The sequence below is a fragment of the Haliaeetus leucocephalus genome, unplaced genomic scaffold (assembly GCF_000737465.1).
Source record: "Haliaeetus leucocephalus isolate CR32 unplaced genomic scaffold, Haliaeetus_leucocephalus-4.0 Scaffold906, whole genome shotgun sequence".
Lineage (NCBI taxonomy): Eukaryota > Metazoa > Chordata > Aves > Accipitriformes > Accipitridae > Haliaeetus > Haliaeetus leucocephalus.
In genome coordinates, this window is record NW_010973342.1 from 915,618 (window position 1) to 929,892 (window position 14,275).

General features: G+C 38.4%; 1 protein-coding gene across 1 annotated transcript in view; it reads right to left on the minus strand.

The window, feature by feature from the left end:
- Nucleotides 1-4,691: 4,691 nt before the first annotated feature.
- Nucleotides 4,692-14,275, minus strand: part of EVC2 (Ellis van Creveld syndrome 2) — a 75,533-nt gene continuing 65,949 nt past the window's right edge. Inside the window, exons 18-21 of the mRNA XM_010583462.1 lie at nucleotides 13,393-13,480; nucleotides 6,443-6,636; nucleotides 5,450-5,551; nucleotides 4,692-4,965 (exon numbers count right to left, since the gene is read on the minus strand). Coding sequence (XP_010581764.1) covers nucleotides 4,692-4,965; nucleotides 5,450-5,551; nucleotides 6,443-6,636; nucleotides 13,393-13,480 — 658 coding nt within the window. The remainder of the gene's footprint in view (nucleotides 4,966-5,449; nucleotides 5,552-6,442; nucleotides 6,637-13,392; nucleotides 13,481-14,275) is intronic.

Consider the following 14,275-nt stretch of genomic DNA (forward strand, 5'->3'; position numbering starts at 1 on the left):
TGACCTTATTAAAGAAACACTGTCACTTTAAAAATTAATCTGAAGACAGAACTACTCTAGCAATAAGTGAAGATAAAGTTATCTATTAAACATAACAATTAATTCCACAAAAATGTCAATCTTTTTACTTCCGTTTTTACATCTTCCTGAAGTGCCAGGTTCATATATGTGTTTTTGCTTTTATTTACAATTGATTGACTTTTTGACACAGTGTTGAAAGTCTCTACCAGAATATTCAGTCATCCATTCTTGGTATTAATTATTCTTCATTAGGTTTAGCATGTGTATCCTACTTTATAATAAATTCATACATAATACTGAGGACAGGGAAATGAAACAGAAACTTAGTGTCGGAAATCTCAACTCACTTGTTTCATGGAAACATTTTCAGCTCAATCGTCGCAGAACAACATTTTGTGTACATCTTCCCCAAGACATTTTTCACCATGTGGGATCTTTTTTATTAAAAAAAACTTTAAAATGAAATCTTTTAAATAAAAGCTTGATCTTAGCATTAAACTAAACAACTGAGTGAGCAACATGTCTTGCATGCTAATCCACTATCTGTATCTCTGACATGCCAAGCCAGAAATACGGCAAGGAGAATAAACAATCTTTTGAAGCCTCATCCTTTCTAAAGGAGACTATGCAGGCTTCATGCTATTATCTATGACCCTGTGATTTTTGTTTCAACCTCGATTAAGAGATGTAGCAAAGAACTTCATTACTCAAATTAATTAGACTTCAGTAAATGCATTCATGAGGAAACTACAGCATACAACATGAACAACAGGATCATAATATGACACAGCAGAAAATCTGGTGAATAATTACTTACCCCACTGCAAATAGTTGCACAGGTCCAAAAGCATGTGGATACTGATTCCGTTTAAATCTATGGACACTGAGGACCTTGACAATTTTAAATGTTCCAGTAATTGTCAATTTAATCTTAAAAGGACCAAAGTATCTTAACATCATTTTCTTTGAGTCTTTATATAGCGCTAGCATTTTGTCCCCTACTGATGCATACCTCTGCTTTGACAAACACTACGTGGTCCTTCATAAGGGATCACACCATGAGCAGAAAGCTGGGCTAATGATAATGCTCAGGAGCCTATGCACAGCTAATAAGCCTCCTGAAAATCCTGAACTGGGAGCCAGGTTGTGCCCAGGCAGTGCCCTGGGCACAAGGCATGTGGTGTTGTCGTGGTTTAACCCCAGCCAGCAACCAAGCACCACGCAGCCGCTCACTCACTTCCCCCCACCCAGTGGGATGGGGGAGAGAATCGGGAAAAGAAGTAAAACTTGTGGGTTGAGATAAGAACGGTTTAACAGAACAGAAAAGAAGAAACTAATAATGATAACACTAATAAAATGACAACAGTAGTAATAAAAGGATTGGAATATACAAGTGATGCACAATGCAATCGCTCACCACCTGCTGACCAATACCCAGTTAGTCCCCGAGCAGCGATCTCCCATCCCCACTCCCCCCAGTTTATATACTGGGTGTGATGTCACATGGTATGGAATACCCCTTTGGCCAGTTTGGGTCAGCTGCCCTGGCTGTGTCCCCTCCTGACTTCTTGTGCCTCTCCAGCCTTCTCGCTGGCTGGGCATGAGAAGCTGAAAATTCCTTGTTTAGTCTAAAGAGACTAAACATTACTTAGCGACAACTGAAAACATCGGTGTGTTATCAACATTCTTCTCATACCTAACTCAAAACCATAGCACTATACCAGCTACTAGGAAGACAATTAACTCTATCCCAGCTGAAACCAGGACAGCTGTGCAGTGGGTGCAGACTGCAAGCTAACATTACTTAAGTGCATGTTGAAGAAATGCTAACAAAAAGCTGCAGTTTACTAGTTCAGCGGGGAGAGTAATTTCTTCAATAATTATACCATTGACAGTAAGTCAGTTTGTACTGCATGGATTAAAGCATCACTGCCCAAGGACAGTTACTTTTGCCTGTTCTTTGCACGTTTTAGAATCATAGAATCATTTTGGCTCCTTGGTCAATGGCTTCAATTTGAGGGGAGACAACAGCCACAATGGAGATGAGAGTACATCATCAACGGTCAGGGACAAGATGAAAAGTAATGAACTTCCAGGGGAACACAATTAATTGTGGGATTAATTAGACAGTCCTTCATTTCCAGTACTTTCAATCTCAGTAAAATGCATTATATAGCCAGGTAGAAACCAACAGGAAGAGTTGCTAAACAAATGAGGCATTTCTTTGAAGTCCCAATTCTACAATGAGCATGATATTAGCACCCTTACCAGATACTTTTATCCTTTTAATTTGCCTACATCTGTTTAAAGTAAGAGGTGCAGCCAGACTGTAAGGTATACCTTTCTGATGTTAATTTAGTTAGAATGAAGAACAATTTGCCCCATGTGGATAATGTTCAAAATCCTGAAGACTTTGGCCTTTTATATTACTTATTTTACTGATGACTATGAAGCCATATGGGTTTAATTTGAATGGCTTGTCCAGCACACATTCCTTGGAAGACTTCAGCTGTGAAATATGGATGCTAATAGCTATGGTACACACACAGAACTGCACACACAACAGCTGGCCCTCCTCTGTCCTCCGAGTGACTCAAAGCTGAACGTAAGTCAACTCTTTATTGAAGTGGGCTATTACCTAGGTAGTACTTCTTTCATAATGCACAAGATATGTTAAGATCTGGTAATTTCTTTGAATATGTATTGCATGAAACGAAACTGATTCATAGCAGGGATGACTTTCCCTGCTAGAATAGTTACAATCACTGAGCTGCTTCCAGTTTGTGATGAGATGTGTGAGAGTTACAAATCAGCTTTCTATTATTAGACATACAGGTTATCTGTTAAGGATAATAAATTGATATTGCAATCAATATTCAGATGTTGCATTGTATTATTATTTTAACTGATTAAAGCTATTGGCCCCACTGTCTTATCTGTGATCAGTACTGTCATTTTCCTTTTATATTATAACAGCCTAGAGTCTGGGCTTGTGAAGAAACCTTGGAAAAGACTCACATTCAAGAGAGGGTACTTCAGCTTTCAAGTGCTCCTTGCAGCCCCAAGCACAGCTCAGGTTTTCCTATTGGCTTTTCCTGCATAGGGCCAAACCCCTTTCTGAAACACCTGAGCCTCCTCCCATACAGCTCTGACCTACCTCCAAGATAGGACAGACCCTACCTTTACCTACCCACGCCTTGGGGATGCATTAAAACATAGCAACTCTGAACTCCCACAACCCTGATAGACTCTTCCTTCTGTGACAGCGATGACTTCTATGAAAAGACTGAAGAATGCAATCAAAAAATAATTAGGATTATCAGGCTAATTGCTGCATACATTTTCTAATGCTAATAGCGATATGAAACACTAACTGTTGTTTACTGTGGGATGAATATTTAAACTTGTCAAGCAAGAGAAGCAGAGAAAAAAAATAATGTTTTTTTTCCACTTGGAAGAGATGCCAACTGCAGACGCACGTACATTGCAACATTTTAATTTTTAAAATGAAATTGGCACCCTATTAATACAAAGACACAGAAACTCCATATGTGAAAAATTGCAAAATATATGTTCACAGTACCCTCAGAGCATAGCATTCAAACACAGTTCAAAACCCCTCAAAACAGGCTTGAATACCATGAAATATTAACAAATATATGTGTTTCTTTTAATTAGCCTTTTCCTGTTCCTGTTTTTAGGGTTCATATTTACAGGCTTCTTTCTGTCAACTAGAAAGGTTTAAAAATTAACTCTTTTTCAAATGTAAAATGATATTCTCATCAATTTAGAGAAATCCAGGAATAAGAACTTCAAAAATACCAGCCTAAAATTGTGAAAGTTGGCAGCACTGCAATCAAAAAAACTTCTGAAAGTATTACATGCCCGTTTACATTTTTCCCTTTTCTACTGAGCAACGGTGATGATATTCGTTTACCAAAAAAATGATTGCAACAGGTTGCAAATATTTAACACAGTTTTGAGCTGTAGCCACATTCATAGTTCAGCTGAAGTAAGTTTAGAATCAACAGCAAAAAGCTGAAGTTACTCTAGGATGTAAGGCTAAGTACATATGTATATGCTGAAGATCTGGACTACCAGCTATCACTGCAGAACACAGACTGCAGAAGTAACATTCAAAGCCTATTAAGAACATGACATTAAACAGTAAATTAGCTAGAGTAACAGAAAATCAGAGAACAGAGGACTTATGGGTTGTCCACTTCGCCTCTTCATGTCATCTGCTATACCGCAGCTTATTACGAGAATATATAAATACAAGAATTGTAAATCAGTACTTACTTTATGTAATAAATAACCTTTCTGTATAAATTATGAAAATACAGCTACAGTAAAATCAGTGCAAAAATGATCAAAATGTACTGAAGGAACACTGAATCCTGCCTGCCAGAACGTGCATCATAAAACATCCATATTTCATCTACTGCATCATACGCTGACAAGAATTAAAAAATGCACAATGCACATTGCTAACTGCGCCATTCTGAAATTACAGCTATTTACAATGTAAGACAAATGAGATTAAATATATGCACATGTTATTTAAACTGCACACTTCATTCTTTCTCATTATTTTATAAATTTTATGAATTTTAAAAATTTTATAAAACTTCCTCTTCCCTAATTGATACTTTGAATGGAAGTTGCCCTCACGAGTCCATATTTGCACGAGCAGCCTTTTTGGAATTAAGAAAGTTCTTTTTCTTTTTCCTTGGATAATTATGCAAAGAAACTATTGGATCACTTGGCTCACGGAACAAAAATACCTTCTCCCCTGTGTCTAACAGCTCTATGGCTTCAGCAGTTGCAGTGTCCAAAGGAACAGGTAGATCAGACTGTTCCATAGGAGGATGTGTAGGCGAACATCCAAGATGGATGAATGATGCTTTTTCCAAGAGGGCAAGTTGCTTCTTCTTTATCAAGCTACATTAATGAAAAAAATTGAATTGAAAAATCAAAACTTGGGGAAAAAAAGCGTAGTTTCCTATATCATATCCTGACATAGAAGTAGTGACTTTGGAAGCTAAAGAAAATCATATTTCAACAGACAGAATTGTAATTTCCATTCCAATCCCCAACAATTTACGTATCATTTTATGAGATACAAAATTGCATAAGGAAAGATAACCTTATAATAAATAACCATAGGGAATATGGGCAATATCTACAAAAAATGTGTGAATTTTGTGGATATGTATGGAAAAGTCTTTTTAGGCATTTACTATTATTGCTTACTATGTGCCAATATGTTGTAGGAAACACAAGCACCAAACAGCAGAACAGTGTCAGAAAAGGCGTATATATGAACTTATTTTCTGATTTCTAATGTATATAAGAGGAACCTTTGGAGATGAAATGAAGTATAAAAAAAAAATAAATCATACGTTTCTTCCTGTTTTCTCCTCACCTGTCTTTTCTCTTGTTTAGAGAAGGCATCTTTTCCAAACTTCTGTTTATCAGATCTTGCCTTACTTTCTTCTCGAGTGCTTGCCACAACTCTTGGTTCTTCCTGAAGGAGCAGGAAAGAAAAAAATTCCCAGCAGCAAATCCCCAAATATACACACTTCCCTCCCCTTTCTGATTTTAGCTACCAAACCCATGACAGTAATACCATGAAGACAGTCAGTAAGAGCAGTCAAGTATTTTTGCTGCCCTGCCACAAATCATTTAAATCAGCTAAGATCACACCTCAGGCCATGGTCCCAAGGACCCTTATCTATTCCTTGACAACTCACATCTGACAACTAGAGGGCCCAGTGCCACAACATCTGCTTTTCTCCCCTTCCCATGTCATGGCAGGGAGTTGGGAGCGAGGGTCCCAGAGCACCTCTCAGTATTAGGTGCACAGCTATTCAGCTGGTCTTAACAGGGATAAACTGGAGGGATGAAGGCTCTGGGAGACTACCTGTCTCTGTGAGTATAGGGAAAAAACAGTGGCCACTTGGGACTTTAGTAATGAACTACAAAGGGACAGGCATCTGCAGGTTGAAACTTCCACTATTAGAAAGGAGGACCTCCTTTATATCTTTAGGAGCTATAGACACCTGAAATCTGGTGTGCTATGAATATTACAAATACAAAAAGCTGGAATGAAAATAATTTTAGTAAGTTTTAATAAACTCCAATTAAATTCAAGAGAAAGAAAATCATCAGAACAAGACTTATAAATCTAGAAAATAACCGTTTGATTAATAAAGTTATAAAATTTATTAAATTTTTTATCAATCAATTTATTATAGTTAAAATATTTCACTTACCCCACAAAAATATTTCAAAAGGAAACTTATGCACCTGTGAATTTTTCTATTGCTGTCAATTTGCTTGTCCAGCAAATAAATACATATACGTGTAAAGCAATAATCTTCTCTTGCAATCGTCTACCAAAATATATCACACTTACTTTTTCTTACAGCTGCCAGACTCATCTGCATTACTGTCACCTTCAGCAACACCATCTGAATATTTACTGATGGAATTGAGGACAGAAAGAACCTCACTTTGTGAGCTGGAGGGCAGCAACAAGTTCAGGATCCTGTGCAACATCCCCATTGGTACCCTTGTCAGTTTAGCTAAATAACCTGCCAGTCGGAGCTCCTAGAGGATTAATGAGTAGAAAAGAGATAAATTTAGCATTGAAAATAAAAAAAGTGTTAGCGAATTTTAATTACTATCATTAAAGAATTATTCATTATAGAAACAAAAAGTATTATTGAAAATCATGTTAGTGGTGACAGTTTTGGTGTCAAGTGGTCATAGTCCCAGGCTCACTGCTTCTACCCAGATTGGCCCATATTACGTATTGGTTGAAATAGTTGTCTATTTCATTCTGGATATAGGCAATGTAAATCTTAAACAACCAGTTGACCCTGGCATATGTGCTTAGAGCATGCACTCAATGCCCTTCCGTTGGAAAAAATCACAATGCAACCATATTCTAGCATGTCAGGTTTAGTTACTTTATGGATTGTACTATTATAAAGAAATGCTTTCAAGATAGTAATGAAGTGATTCCTTGGTCTGTAAAATTAGGGGAAAACAAATAGCCTCTGAAAGCTAATGGCAACATTTACGTGTTGCCATGGTTGAGCATTTCATTGTTCAGCCTCTCCTAACACCAGATTCTCAGAGAACAGCTTGTAACATTTGTTAAGAGGTAAAGGAAACATCTGTTTTTGTTTTGGTGGTTTTTTTTTTTCCATACGTCCTCTCTTTTCTTGCCCAAATGTCAGTGGTAAAGCATACTCACAGAGTGTTCAAATAGACTAAGTTCAAATTTAGTTGTTCCCTAGACAATCACCCAGCCCCATTTCCTGCCCCACTCCAAACACCAAAACCCCGTTGTTATTTTCTGCTCTGCTGTCAAAACTACTGTGTCCCCAGGGCTGTTTCTGTGGATTTCTCATGCGTATCAAATATCAAAACTCTACAATATATTGAGAGCTACATGGAAAGAAAAAAGTAGAGGAAATGAAAGCAAGTTAAATGCCTCAAAGAATGCCAGAAAAACGCTGTTGTAGTCTCTTCAAACCAAACGCTTATCTCAGGTAACCGAAGTCAGGTAAAATGTGCCAAACATTCAAGATGACTCACGACAGCTGAGTCACCTCCGCTCTGTAGACCCTCCTCTTAGTATTGATGGGGCAGAGGACTACAAAGCCCATGTCACATAAAAACCCCACAAAGTCCCACCATGCAGGAAGACAGCTGATTTCTTTGTCCACAGTGGATTCAAAATGTCACAGCAAATATTTGACCTCTGCCTCTTTTTTGCATGACAAATTTTCAGAGGAGTGAATACACCTAGGAAATCCTTGTATTAAGTAAATCTTTGTCCTTGAAAGAAGCCATTTCACCAAAAGGATGCTCTGTAAAGGACAATTCTTTCTGCTACATCCATGTAAAACCAAACAAAGCAATCACCGCCAAAGCAGCCCTAACCCAAATTCAGACAGCCACACAAAATAAGGAAATCAATCAACCTCCTCCTCCCGTAACTGTTCTCCAAGCAGAGAACTCCTCTCCAAAAGGCAGGAAAACTAGCCACTTCCCAAAGTTTCCTGGGCTCTTCAGTGTTGTTACAGGATTTCCATGGAAACTACTGAGATACTAGAATGAACACATGAACGAAATCCTAAAATTGATGAGAGATTAGTAAGTTGACATGGCATCTAGAACATCCAATATTTTCACCCTAAACAGGCACCAAAGTTAGGCAAAAGAGATGTCTGTTCAGGCTACTTAGGGCAAGAAATTATTCGTTTCTTCTCTGGAGAGGAACGTAAATAAGAGCTTAAGTCTTAATACGCACACTTAAGTTTAATTTCTATAGTTGTATACAGACTGTATTGTACTTTTGGTCTTTAAAAACTGTTCTAGAAACTTACAAAAAACAACATTAAGTGAGAGTAAAAAGGACACATCTGTGATCTATTCTGCCCTTTTCAGCTAAATTGTCTCAGGACCTTTAACTCAGTAATTTATATCTGGATGGTCAAAACATCATGACTTCAGTACTGCTTTCCTCTGTAATAGTTTCCTCTTTTACATGTTCTTTTCTCCTCTCTGACCCCTACCTTTCTGCATCAAGTATAATTTGGACTGAGAGGCAACCCTTAAAGCTTTTCTAACACAGTAGAATTCACGATTAAGTAATCCTGCAAGGTGCCACAATGCTGTCAGCAGCACCAAAAGTGGCACAGGCACCCACCAGCCAGATGCGTTTCGGATATGTGTGGCAAAGGGAGTGCTGATGTGTGAACATGCACCAGCAGTGAGCAGCACTTTCAGATGCTCACAGGCACCTAGACCAGCTTGCAGAAGCGGGAAGGAGAAGGGAATGTGCATGCAAACACAGGAATGGTCACACTAGTCAAACCAAAAGCCCTCTGGCCTGGAATGAGTTTGATTCTTCACGTATATTATATGGTAAGGTACCACAAAGATTAGGAATTCACTTTTTTCATAACATCTAATGGATACAAAAGCTACTTGCGCCACCAATAACCTCATTTGTATTCTCTGAATTTGGTCAAAATAAAACCAGGAATTAACTGTAGTTTAGAAACAGCAGAATTACTTGTAAGTATTTGGACTGAGCGGTGTGTATTTAAACAACTAATGCAAGAATCAATGAACTCAATCCATGCTGTGTTTCAAACTTACTTTGCTGTTTCCACATGACAGTCTGCCTGCATCATCTGTTGTCTCTAAAATGCAACTAGTGTACCTGGGGCTATAGCTATGAGCTGATTTAAAAGTAACTTCTCAGCCAGAGGCTTATGATCCTGAACTCACTATCATTCAAGCAAATCTCTTATTGACCTAGATACGCCTCTATAAGGATGTAGGAAATGTAGGAAAGTAAAACTTAACTGGTTTTCCAGAGAGGGCTGCATCCACAGTTCTGGAAATTAGTCTAAAGGGGAAAATCCTCTTTAAAGAAAAGAATGAGTGTAAGCTACAGAGGTACAACAGCTATAGTTTGCTAATACTTGCCAATAGAATGTGTTCTCTAAAGTGTAAGAAAACAGGAGGAAAAAAGATTTTAAAAAATCAGCTCACAGGATACGCACATCTGAAAGCAGGAACATGTTAGTTACACTGTGAGCCTTAATAAATTAATAAATTACTATTCTACTAAGCACATCTTTACAGTTGAATTAAGAGTAGTCAGGTTTGGAATTATAATTGGAGTTATGTTATTATACTTGCTAAGAACAGAAATTTTGTTTTGTATTATCTGCAGGGTAAATATGTATAGGTTTTATGGAATTTCAATAAGGTATGTCCCAGAATATCTCTGGGCTACACTTCATATAAATAAATATAAATAGAAAAACCCCAATGGTATATCTAATGCATATTTACATAAATTAAGTATTTCTTCAGGGGATCTTATGAACTAAACATAGAGCACAGTCCCCCAAGTATACACTGAACAGTGTGTCCAGTTTTTTAAGTGCAGCGAGGTGACAGTGATGCTCTTGAATCTCTGTCTTCAAGATGTCAAAATCTGTAATTTTCAAGGGTCATTATTCACCTGCTAGTGTGCTAAGAGGACTGGGTACTGTGAAAATATGACATACTCTGTTTGCATGCATCTGTAATCTGCAAAACATGATTTTAACCTCTCAACTTGCAGAATACATGCCATGCTTTTCAGATGCTCTTTCACAATATATCTGTGCCAAAAAAAGCCAACAACCATCACAGGAAGACAATTAAATTGTCAACAACTTGAGCAACATTTCTACCTATGCTGTAGAAAAGCAACCTGTAGCTTCCCCCCAGTTGAGTGGTATGATCTTTGGGAATGCAGGACAAGGAGTGTCAGTATTATCAAACTTGCTAGGACAGAAACAAGCTACAATAACATGTAAAACCAGCATTCTCCTGGTTAGTCCCGTGCAGTCTGATGATAAATACGATTAACACTTCCAAACAAAAGAGAGCAATGCCTTTGAACTGAAACGCTAAGAAAAGAACCAAGGTCTCTTGGGAAAGGGTTCCCTTCAAAATGATTCACAGCCAGCAGCAGCAGCACTCAGCCACCAGGTCTGTCTCTCTTCGCTTCCACCAAGTCCTACACACCTGCTTCAGCATTCATCTTAACATGCCACACATCTTGAATTCATGCCTTCATGAAAGAGGTAGACGCTGAGGCTCTATCAGAGACAACCAAACTCAAGGGCAGTAGAAAAACAATTCACAACATCCTTTGCAAAGTAAGAACTCTTCTGCTGAGCAGCTGGCTTGTTACATGCACCTTCTTCCTACCCTTCTATGCCCAGGAGCATGGCAAGCTAAGAACCACAACATGAGATTAATGCACTATTCATGCACTCTTTTAACAGTTCCCACTTAGTGATTGTTTTTGCCAGCTCATGAAATTGCTAAATAAACACTGAACAAGGTCCCAGCCATTCCTTCAATTAGTCCAAGTTTGCAAGGCTAGAGCAGATTTAAAAGCACTGAAATTAAACTATGAAAATGGTCTTGGTAGTGCTAATCTGGAGGAGTTGGTCTGTGCTGTTTCAAGCCTCTATACTGGCCAGCATTTCTGGATGCAGCATATTTTGTCAGATAAATATATAATGAACTAGGGGGATTAAAAAAAAAAAGTATAAAAAGAATTCCCAAGACTATGGTCCACCAAGACTAATGACTTAAACCACAGTAGTACAGAGAAAGATCAGCAAAACCCAAAGGACCTTCAAAGCATTTTCAATTTTTACATCTGTTCTGATGTGTATTTACCACTGATTTTGAATGGAGTTTATTTTATGTAAGACTTATCTTATATTTATCATATTGAAAATGTAGCTGAAGCACTGTATGCTTTAGCAAAATAATTCACACAAGCCTGTTAACTCCTTACCTGTATTACAAAAAAACCCAGGAACGCTAAACAGGACAAAAAAATCATCTTTTCTCCTAGAAAAGTGTTCTGAAATCTTGAATTATCAGGCAAACTGCAACTACAAATGGGCAAATAAAGCATCGAATTTAATATCACCTGTGAAAAGAGTTATAGCTGTCACTCCTCATGTCACTGTTCCACAACTGACTGAATAACTGAAAATAGTGACTGCCTCATCAGCACTATGCAAGTCATTTTAAAGGAGTATAAATGAATACATATAAAGTTTAAAGTTATAAAGATATAATCAGATTAAAACTGGCCATCATGCCAATATTTATGTCATAAGTACCCTACAAAGGCCTGCAGCAGAAATTTTTAGCAGTGTCAGCAGGATGCTGTTTCTGTGAAGTCCCCATAAAATGTTAGGAGCTCTATGTGCAGTAGGCCATGGGGGCAGAAAACACAGTGAGAAGGAGGTGAAGGCTGGAACAGAATTCAGGAGTTCCTGATAGCCATATCCACTTACAATACACCGGACTGTCAAGGCCAACATGGTGGCAAGATGGTTTGAAAAAAAGCCATTGCAACAGGAAAAAAACCTCCCACCCGCCAACAAACAAACAAAAAAACACAAAGAGGAAAATAACAACAACAACAACAATAACAATAACCAAAACTAAGGGAAAAAATAGCTTGGACTTAAAATGAGAAGGCTGGTAACAATGGTCATGACCTCCTCAGCCAACACCTTCAAATGTTACACTCTGCAAGACACACCAGAACGGGGTTTTGGTGTTCATATTATTATGCCCAGAGGATAGGATGCTCTTGGAAAGTGTAAGACAAGGTTTGAATTCCCACTCTTCCTGATTTAATTCACTAGCACAAAGTGAGATCTTCCATTCCAGGACAGCAGCTCAGCTATCAGGCTGCCAGATATTCAGAAGCAAGTCTCTTCCAGCAAGCCTCGTGGAAGGATTCTGCTCTGAATGGAGCCCACAAGAGGCAGAGACTGAAGTGATTATCACAATCCTGTCAGCTGTAGCAGTTCCTGATGCAAATTCCTTACCCAAATCAGAGTAAGGAACTGAAAACATGCGCTACCTTCCAGGTGAATCTCCCAACACAGTTGTAATATACAGGAGTCTCACTCCAATTCTTCATGAGAGCAGCTGACCTCAAATAGCAATCTAACTCAGGAGAGGACAAAGAGTTCAGAAAACTGAGCAGAAACAAGCTGAGAGACAGGAAGAGCTGAGAGACCCTTAGTCTAAGTGGTCCCTCCTTGGCTTGCTGGCCTCTGAAGCTCCCAATTTATGCTACAGGTGACTGCAACGACTCCTGTCCCTGACAGGCAAGATACTTGGATGTGAAAAGCTGCAACACCAAGTCTCTTTTCTGATGCTAGCTACATATCTCAACCAAGGGCTGCAGATAAAATTTGGGGACAACGGCGATTCATTTTTAATGCCTTTTGTGGCACTGACAGGCAGCCAACAGACAGCAAATTACCTGAAGAGGTGATGCTCTTTTTGGAAACAATATGTGCAATACTAGAAAATTTAACTAGCAGTCCTTCTATCATTTAGTTTTGTAACACAATCAATGCAAATCCTTTCTAACACTGATTAAAGCCTAAACAAAACCCTTGTCTCATTACATGGATATCAGACTGTAAATCTGTCTGTAAACCAGAAACTCAGGCAATTTAGTTTCCTCCACAGAATGAAATGCAACAGGACAACCCCCGGAAAGGATTTGTAAGTGAACAGAAAGAAGTATAACTCAATAAAATTCAATAGGCTCAAAGTAGGTCAGAATTAACTGAAGTGAATGATAATACAGGCTATGAACACCAGAACTGGTAGTGACTATTAGCAGAACTGGATCCAAATACATCTGTAATGGTTCCCAAAAAAGCAAGAAAACCTGATTTCCGGATACAGCTGTAATTTAAACTTGGAAGCTTTGTTCAATTTCATGCTTACCTGACTATAAAGTGCCAAAAATGCATCCATTTCTATATTTTCCAGGAGATCTTCAAGCACTGCGCAATTCCATTGCTCATCTCTCAAGCTGAAGTGAAAGACAGAATTAACACTGAAATCTTCCCAGGCGCAATGACTGTATTATAGGAAACAATATCTGAAAGTCATCCATTCAGGATGCATATCTTTCTGTCAGCCAAGTTGGGTGAGCAGCATAACTTCTAAAATAAGCCAACTTCTCCTTTCTCCCCTGAACCACCAAGCAAACATTAGAGCAGAATCTAAGGCTATGGTCTTACACACAATTCAAATCTGGAATTGCTCCAAGGCAACATGATTCAACCTGTCCCCATCCTCTTCTTTAAATTTCATCACCACACTTTATGGCAAGTTGTGGATCTTTTTGTTTCTGGAATGTAACAGTAAACAGTTAACTTCCTCACTACTGGTGGTCTGTTTTGTTTCTGGACCAAATCATGAAGCCATCCTTATGTCACCTGGGAGAAGTACAAAATTTGTTTCTTCCATTATGTTTTCAGGTAAAGACTAGTTGCAGTTTCTTTGAAGGCTTCACTGATATATCTCTACAGTAGTATCCACAAGCCAGTAACCTATCTGCTCTTCTAGTGACTCTCTACTTCTGCAACAGGAGAGTCATTAATCTACATCGAGTAGAGCTCCAGCCCTTTCAGAATTAAAACAGACATAAGCCTGCAATAACTCCACTCAAACCCTATCAAAGCCTTTTTTAATATATCAGCTATTTCACAGAAAACCCTCTTTGTAATGGAAAGCACCCTCTCAGGATCTTACATGAACCTTGAAACGTGGTAGGCTTTTAATACTGTGCAATACACATGGAAATGTAATTTCTAACTCCTGT